The sequence below is a fragment of the Haemorhous mexicanus genome, chromosome 1 (genome assembly GCF_027477595.1).
Source record: "Haemorhous mexicanus isolate bHaeMex1 chromosome 1, bHaeMex1.pri, whole genome shotgun sequence".
NCBI classification, from domain to species: Eukaryota; Metazoa; Chordata; class Aves; order Passeriformes; family Fringillidae; genus Haemorhous; species Haemorhous mexicanus.
In genome coordinates this window covers 156,944,097-156,953,042 of record NC_082341.1, presented here as the reverse complement: position 1 = coordinate 156,953,042, position 8,946 = coordinate 156,944,097, and the positions used below count along the sequence as shown (strand labels likewise).

General features: G+C 47.6%; 1 protein-coding gene across 2 annotated transcripts in view; it reads left to right on the top strand.

Moving 5' to 3' along the window:
* The first annotated feature begins 8,239 nt into the window (after positions 1 to 8,239).
* The window catches only part of ZC3H3 (zinc finger CCCH-type containing 3), a 127,065-nt gene continuing 126,358 nt past the window's right edge, over positions 8,240 to 8,946 (top strand). The window contains exon 1 of one of the 2 annotated variants that reach the window (XM_059868012.1): positions 8,240 to 8,363. In XM_059868012.1, coding sequence (XP_059723995.1) covers positions 8,318 to 8,363 — 46 coding nt within the window. In that variant the 5' untranslated portion in view covers positions 8,240 to 8,317. The remainder of the gene's footprint in view (positions 8,364 to 8,946) is intronic. The other variant, XM_059868023.1, reaches the window with a different exon arrangement.

Here is an 8,946-nt window from a genome sequence, read left to right as displayed (position 1 = left end):
TATCCATGAATTAACTTCTGTTTCCCCCCCTCCTCTGGAGCAGAATAAGCTTTTGTTCAGGGCAATAAGCTGCAGAGATAGTGGCTGCTTGTGTTTATGTTTTCCATTTCCAGGCAAATCCCATTTCAGAGCCCCCTGAACACCAGGCTGGGAACTGAACATCCCGATCGGAGCGAGCTGCGGTGGATGGAGGATCAGAATAGAAGATTGTTTTTCCACATGGGGCTGAGCAGACGGGGTTTGGCTTCTGATGTCCATCCAAAACACGTGGGAGGGGAAGGAATGCTCTGTTTTCAGTCAGCAATGGAATCACTGGTTTAATTTTAGCCTCTCCAGAGCAAAGCTTGAAGAAAGGAGTTCACAGAGCAAAGCACCCTATGGAGGCTGGAAGGGGAAGAGGAGCTGGAGTCTCCATGTGGCCCCCAGGAATAGTGGTGTGCCTCCAAACTGGTGCTGCTGAGCACCCAAAATTCATGGTTCTTCTAAAAAACCTGGATGTGACTCATCTGTGCAAGTCAGGAGAAGTGTTGGGACATCGTGGAGCTGTCGGGAGGACAAGGAGAAGCCATGGATGTGCCAAGCTCCATCAAAAGGTGCCCCACCAATACACAGGGAGCTTCAGTGGGTAAAATGTCAGGAAAAATTGGTCCCAGGAGGAATCAAGCAAGTTGAATTCTCTCTGTGACTTTTGGATGTGCATCAACCTCTGTTTTGCTGAGTGGTGCTGCCCACAGAACTCCAGAGGTCCAGCTGGGAGATGAACCAGGTAAAAAAAAAAACCCAGAAAGGTCTCAAAAATTCATGTCCTTCTTCCTGAACATCCTTCCCTCTCACCCAGGGCTTGCAAAGGAGCATCTGATGCCACTTTCCCCTCAGCTTTTCCAGCAAAAGCCACGGCTCAAATTGTCAGGAAGTTTGCTTCCCCTCTCTTTGGTGCTGTTGTGAAATTTCCTGAAACCAAAAGGGTTTGCAAATGTTTTTTGACAGGAGCACTGCAGCAGCAGGTCCTGCAAGGTGGGAATTTTGCAATGGCAGCTGGTGGTGTAACTGCATTAAATTGGGATAAAATCAGATTTGTGGATGGCCACATGCTCCTGGAAGAGCTCTGCTGGACAATGCTGACCACCCAAACCATATTCCTAATCCAAATATTTACAATTGGCAGTGTGTGGATTTTTTTCCCAACCTTTCCAAGCAGGGAAAAGTCCAAGGCCCAAGCACTTTGGGAGCAAAGTCTTCTCCCCTTCACAGCTGAAGTTGGATCAATAGAGATGTTTTCACATGAACAAATATTTTTGGTAATTCTGCCACTGTTTCCTGGTGGATTGATTCTATCCCTCAGAGTTAGCAAGAGAAAAGCCATGTTTACATTGCCAGGATATGGTGGAGACACATCAGAGTCATGGAATGGTTTGGGTTGGAAGGGACCTTCAAATTCATCCAGTTCCACCCCTTGCCATGGGCAGGGACATCTTCCACTGTCTCATGTTGCTCCAAGCCTCATCCAACCTGGCACTGGACACTTCCAGGGATCCAGGAGCAGCCACAGCTACTCTGGGAATTCCATCCCAGCCCCTCACCACCCTCACAGGGAATAATTCCTTCCCAGTATCCCATCTATCCCTGCCCTCTGGCAGTAGGAAGCCATTCCCTGTGTCCTGTGACTCCAGGCCCTGTCCTAAGTCCCTCTCCAGCTCTCCTGGAGCCCCTTCAGGCCCTGGAAGGGGCTCTGAGGTCTCTCTGGATCCTTCTCTTCTCCAGGCAGAGCATTCCCAGCTCTCCCAGCCTGGCTTCAGAGCAGAGGGGCTCCATCCTTTGGCCTCCTACAGATCTGCTCCAGCAGCTCCAGGTCCTTCTGCTGTTGGGGACCCCAGAGCTGCATCCTGTGAGTCCCTGTGGTCACCTCCTCACTCAGTAAAGGAAACTCATTTTGCTGTGGGATGTCACAGCCCCCATGATCCCATTCCTACAGAGCAGAGGATTTAGGACAGTTTTGGATTAATTGATTTGTAGCTGAGGTTTTTGATCCAGGGTTGGTCCTTCTACCTCCATGGAACTGCCAAATGAGCCCTTCTGAATTCAGTGGGTGAACATAGAGAAGAAAGGATTTGCTCTCTGTCCCCACTTGAAATACCTTGGAAAAGAATTCCTACTGGGAATGACAACGATATGGAAGCACAGAGATCATCCCTCTGGTCTCTTCCTTTCCCAAACACATGGATTCAGGTCTGTTTGCAGCTCCTGCCCTGGCAGTGCCACCGGAGGCAAGAAACATCCCCAAAAACCGGACACTACAACAAAAAACCAGCACCCACTCGATAAATGACAGCAGCTTTTCCTTTAGGATCCTGCAGCCATTTCTTCCCCCATTCCTGACATTCTCCTCTCTGTTTTCCATCTAACCCAGGAGACATCTCCTTCCCTTGAGCCCCGCTCTGAAGTCTTGCTGTTATCAGCAAAAAACTGTGAGTCGAGAGTTTGTTTTCCCTTGGGAAGCACTTTTTTTTTTCCCCTCATTGGAGTTAAAATAGGAAAAACATTTTGTATAAGAAGCAAATTTCTTCAATGATAAATAATTGCTGAGCTCCTCTTGGAGCTGGGGCTGTGTCCATGGATTTCTGTAGGAATGGGAGGAGGGTTTTTTGTAGGGCATGGCTGGACAGGATGAGGGGTGATGGATTTAAAAACAAAGGGGAGAGGTTTAGACTGGAGATAAAGAAGAAATTGTTCACTGTGAGGATGATGAGAGGCTGGATCAGGCTGCTCAGGGAAGTTGTGGATGCCCCATCCCTGGAAATGTTGAGAAGAAGAAAGGAGAGAAGGAGGAGGAGAAGGAGAAGGAGAAGGAGAAGGAGAAGGAGAAGGAGAAGGAGAAGGAGAAGGAGAAGGAGAAGGAGAAGGAGAAGGAGACAAAGAAAAGGAGAAGGAAAAGGAGGGTGGGGAGGAAGAGGAGGAGAGAAAAATGGGAAGGAGAAATAAAAATAAGAAGGACAGGAGGAAGAGAAGGAGGAGAAGGAGAAGGAGAAGGAGAAGGAGAAGGAAAAGGAAAAGGAAAAGGAAAAGGAAAAGGAAAAGGAAAAGGAAAAGGAAAAGGAAAAGTCCTGCAGCCAGATCACATCCCATGAGTCCATGCCATGGATGGTGCTGGCACAGCTGGGAATGGGTCACTCACCACCAGACTCCTCCCAGTCCTTTAGGAAAAAGATGCAGGGAACAACCACTGACCTTGGGACTACACAGGTTTTAAACCTTCACTCTCTTGATTTTCCACTTCCTCCTGGATTCTCTCCCTTTTTTTTTTTAACACTTTAATTAAGGCATCTCCCTGAAATCTTGACACAAGAATTGCAGGGACTCAAAAGTGCTGGACAACATTCCAGAGAAGCTGTGGCTGCCTCATCCCTGGAATTGTTCCAGACCAGGCTGGACAGACCTTGGAGCAGCCTGGGGTAGTGGAAGGTGTCCCTGCCCATGGAAAGGGGTGGAATTCCACTCTGAAGGTCCCTTCCAATCCAAACCATTCCATGATTCCATGATGTCCCAGACGTGCTGTTCCTGCAAATGGATCCCTGGCAGTACTGGGTGTTTCAGGATCCAGGGATCCTCTGGCACACTTGTCCCTGGATCTGCACTGGGATAATGTTTTAGGACATTGAAAGGATTTATATTTGGGCTGAATGAGATAATTTAATTCCTCTTCTCTGTGTTCCCTTCCCTGGGATGTTTACTCACTCAAAACCCTGCACTTGCTTTTTCTTTTTTCCCCCCTCTTTAAAAAAAAATTAAATTAGACTTCCAAAGTGTTATAGAAACTTAGTGCTGTGAATAAAAAGTGCCATGAATTCTTTTTGGATATGTTGCTTGTGACAGGAATGGGTTGCACAAATGGAAAGCCAGAAAAAAAAAACCAAAAAAGGTTAATTTTAATATTTTATCATCCTTGTCTGTCCTTTGCCCTCTGCACAAATCCCAGGGGAGATTTCTGCCAGCTGCTTGTCCTGAGGCAGGATGCTCCTCTCTATTCCCTGGAGAAGATCCAGTTCATGCTTAAAATGCTGCTTCTTCTGCTCTGGATACCCCCATCCCAAAGCTCTCCTGATGGAAAACATCCAAGGATGACCCCAAGTGGTCCAAGATCCTCCAAACTTTGCATTTTCTCCTTACAAATTTTGGTGTAAATTGCTAAAACAGCTTTGAGTTCGCCTTTTCCCGAGGTTGGATTTTGTGGGAGTGGTGGATCCACGGCTTCCCTGGGTTAAAAATGAGCTTTTGCTCCACGTGTGCTGAATTAATTTCAATTCAGAGCTGCTCGTTCCGAGCTCTTTTATGCAAAGCACTCGACTCCCTGTGCCAGCACAAGGGAGGGAAGGAGCAGCTGGGAGTGGAGGAGGATTTTTTTTGGCACAAGTGCCAATTCCTGTCAGTTTAAAGCCATTATGAAACTGTGGGTGAGATTTGGGATCGATTGAAGCTGATCTGAGGCCGCCCAAAGGGAGGAGATCTGTCATTCCTGCCTGCCTGGTTCCCAGCCTGTTCCCATGTGTGCAAGGCTTGGAAAAAAGAGAGGATTTGGGGTATTTTTTAGCAGTTTTAGGGTCAGACTCCCCTAAATTCTTTGTATTTTGAAGCCTTTTCTCCCACAATAGTTTATCTCAACAAGCTGGCTCTTCCCATATTCCACTTTAAAACGCCACAAAACACCAAAAAAATTTACTAAATCTCCCTTTCCAAGCAGGGAAATCGTGGGCTCATCCCAGAGATGTGATTTGATCAGAGCTGGGACAGGCAGAACTCCCTGGCTGCATTGGGAAGTGAGATATCCCAAGGGACAGCATCTGTTTTAAAGGATTTGAGGTTGATAATGGGTTGCTTTTCCAAATGTTCCATCCTGGTGTCGTGTTGCTCCAGCTCCGTGGCTCAGCTTTTTGTTCCCTGAATAATTTTAGGCTGGAGTTTTATCTCCTTTGCACACTTGAGGCTCTGCTGCTCTTTGTTTATGGGGAAGAAGGAAATTATTTGGAAAACAAACTCCTTAAGGATTTTCTTCACTTCCACAGTAAATTTGAAGTTTGAGACTGGTTTTTCTGTGAAACATTTTATAAATGACAGCCAAAGTGTGGGAAATAGGGAATCACGAGGCTGATGGGTGGAATTAACGTTTTCTTGCTGGAGATTTTCCTTTGGATCACCAGGAGATTCTCCCCCTCATGCCTGGCTGTGGGAGGACACTGGTGATGGGAGAGGAGACAGGGATAGGGGATGGGGACAGCTGGGAGAGTTGGATAAGGCTGGAAAGAGGACAGGAAACAGGAGTCAGGGAATGGGGACAGCCAGGGCTGGGGACAGCTGGACCAAATTTATCTCAATACAGGAGATCCCAGAATCCTGGAATGGTTTGTGTTGGAAGAAACCTTCAAATTCATCCAGTTCCACCCCTTGCCATGGGCAGGGATATCTTCCACTGTCCCAGGTTGCTCCAAGCCTCATCCAGCCTGGCCTTGGGCACTTCCAGGGATGGAGCAGACACAAATTCTCTGGGAATTCCATTCCAGGACTTCACCACCCTCGCAGGGAAGATTTTTTCCCAATATCCCATTTAAGCCTGTCTTTTGTCAGTTTGAAGCCATTCCCTGTGTCCTGCCCCTCCATCCCTTGTCCCAGGTCCCTCTCCAGCTCTCCTGGAGTCCCTTTAGGCACTGGAAGGAGCTCTGAGGTCTCCCTAGAGCTTTCTGTTTTCCAGGCTGAACATTCCCAGCTCTCCCAGCCTGGCTCCAAGATTTCTGGTTTCCAAGTAGATAAATTGTGTTTCACACATCTCGGTAATTGCAGCCTTAGTGAAGCCTTGGGAGCTGCAGATGTGGAAAAAGGAGGGAAGAAGAAACTTGGGATAAAATATCACTCAAACCCCAACCCAACTAAACATGGAACCAAAGGACCAGGCAGAGGTGGAGAAACAACCAAGGCCAGGAGGAGGAAAAACCGGCTCTCCCTTTTCTGTGCAGAACTTTAAATAATTCCAGTATTTTGGCTCAATTTATGGGTCAGGCTCTTGCCTGAAGGTGTGAAGAACCTTGTTTGGGACAACAGTCATGAGCTGCAGCCATCTGATTGTGAAAAACGCCAATCATTGTTTTTAAAATTTTAAAAGTTTAATAGTAATAAATCTTTATAAAAATAGTAATATAATTAGAGTAATATAATTTGGACAATTTGGATTAGGACAGTATGACACAATAAAAACAAAGAGTTACGGACATCCAGGTACCTTTTTCTGGGCAAAATAAGCACAAAAAAGGACACACATTAACAGAGGATTAACCCTTAAAAACAATAACCCATTGCATATTCACACATCTCATACATGATGCATAAATTCCATTCAAACACAGGATTCAGTCTGGTCAGCATCAACTTCTTCCTCTTAATCCTAACAGCGTCTTCAGAGATGAGCAAGGCGGGAAGAAGTTCATTTCTTCTGATAAGAGAGCAATAAATTCTCTTTTAAAGATTTAGATTTAAATCTGAAAGGTTTAGGTGTCCTGTGGCTGCTATCTCGCTGCGAGTCCTTTTTTTAAAAAACATCTTACATAGCATAGTTTCTGTTTTAACCATTATGTTATAACCTAAAACTATATTTAACACAGTACTTAAGAAAATTAATGCAGTATAACATTCTAACATAGCACAAATAATATTCATTTTAATATTTGCAAAAAGCCAATGATGAAATATGCATTTTTCACATGATCATTGGAGATAGGGACAGCTGGACCAACCAGGTTGGGCTGGGGACAGGAGAAATGGGGACAACTGTGTCATGCTAGATGGGGATGGGAGAAATGGGGACAACTGGGCCAGGAAGGGATGGGGACAGGAGAAATGGGGACAACTGGGCCAGGAAGGGATGGGGATGGGAGAAATGGGGATAACTGGGCCAGGAAGGGATGGGGACAGGAGAAATGGGGACAACTGGGCCAGGAAGGGATGGCGACAGGAGAAATGGGGACAACTGGGCCAGGAAGGGATGGGGACAGGAGAAATGGGGATAACTGGGCCAGGAAGGGATGGGGACAGGAGAAATGGGGATAACTGGGCCAGGCTGGGATGGCGACAGGAGAAATGGGGACAACTGGGCCAGGCTGGGATGGCGACAGGAGAAATGGGGACAACTGGGCCAGGCAGGGATGGGGACAGGAGAAATGCGGACAACTGTGCCAAGCTGGGATGGGGATGGGAGAAATGTGGAGAACTGGGCCAGGAAGGGATGGGGACAGGAGATGGCTGGATGAAGTTGTGCAAGGAACAGAGGCTGGGGACGAGAAGAGCCATGGTGGCCCAAGCTGAGGACAGGGGCTGGAGACAGCTGGTCCAGACTAAAATAGTGTGAAAGATGTGTATTTTATGGTTGGCCTTTCGCAAATATTAAAATGAATATTATATGTGTTATCTTAGAAAGTTATGCTGTATTAATTTTTTTGAGTATAAAACTATACTAAAGTATAGTTTTAGGTTATAACAGAATATTAAAATAGAAACTAGTCAACCTAGGACACTATGTATATAAGATACTTTTAAAAAAAAGGACTTGCAGCAAGATAGCAGCCACAGGACACCTAAACCTTTCAGAGGAAGAGAATTTATTGCTCTCTTATCAGAAGAAATGAACTTCTTCCCGCCTTGCTCATCTCTGAAGACGCTGTTAGGATTAAGAGGAAGAAGTTGATGCTGACCAGACTGAATCCTGTGTTTGAATGGAATTTATGCATCATTTATGAGATGTATGAATATGCAACAGGCTATTATTTTTAAGGGTTAATCCTCTGTTAATCTGGGTCCTTTTTCATGCTTATCTTGCCCAGAAAAAGGTACCCGGATGTCTGTAACTCTTTGTTTTTATTGTGTCATATTGTCCTAGTCCAAATTGTCCCAATTTTTATTACTCTGTGTTGCCATTTTTACAGCCATTTTATTACTATTAAACTTTTAAAAATTAAAAAATAAAAGTGATTGGTGTTTTTCATGATAGGAACAGGGGACAGGGTCTGGTGACATCTGGACTAGGCTGAGATCGGAACACGGGACAACCGGGCTACCATCCCAGGCCGGGAACAGAGGCCGGGGACAGCCAGGCCGGGCTGAGTTAGGCCCAGGCCCAGGCCCAGGCCCAGTTTAGGCCGCGCTGTCCCGTTCCCGTTGCCCGGCAACGGTCTCGGACGTCACGTGACCGTTCAGGAGCGCTCACGTGAGTCCGTTGGCGTCGGGCGGCGCCGGTTGATGACGTCACAGCGTCGCGGGGCCGTGCGGGAGCGCTGCGGGAATGGAGGAACGGGAGCGGCTGTGCCGGGAGATCCGAGTGCTCCAGGGTGCGGGAATTGGGGGGATTAGGGAGAATTGGGAATGGGAGAGGCTGTGCCGGGAGATCCGAGTGCTCCAGGGTGCGGGAATTGGGGGGATCGGGATTGGGGGCGGCTGTGCCGGGGGATCCGAGTGCTCCAGGGTGCGCGAATTGTGGGGATCGGGAATTGGAGCGGCTGTGCCGGGAGATCCGAGTGCTCCAGGGTGCGGGAATGGGGGGGATCAGGGAGAATTGGGAATGGGAGCGGCTGTGCCGGGAGATCCGAGTGCTCCAGGGTGCGGGAATTGGGGGATCGGGAGAGTTGGGAATGGGAGCGGCTGTGCCGGGAGATCCGAGTGCTCCAGGGTGCGTGAAGGGGTTGGGAGAACACCGGGAAATGAGGGGACACCGAGGGGAATGGGGAAAAAAGGGAGGGAGGGAGGGAGGGACGAGGAAAAGAGGCCGGACTCGGGAAACAGGGAGCATCTGGGAGCAATGCGAGGGGACCTAGAGGAGGGATAAGGGAAAATCTGGACATCTTGAGGGGCGGTGCAGTGTTTTAAAGGAATTTTGGGAATGTGAGTTAGGCCGGGGACAGGTTTTGACCGGAG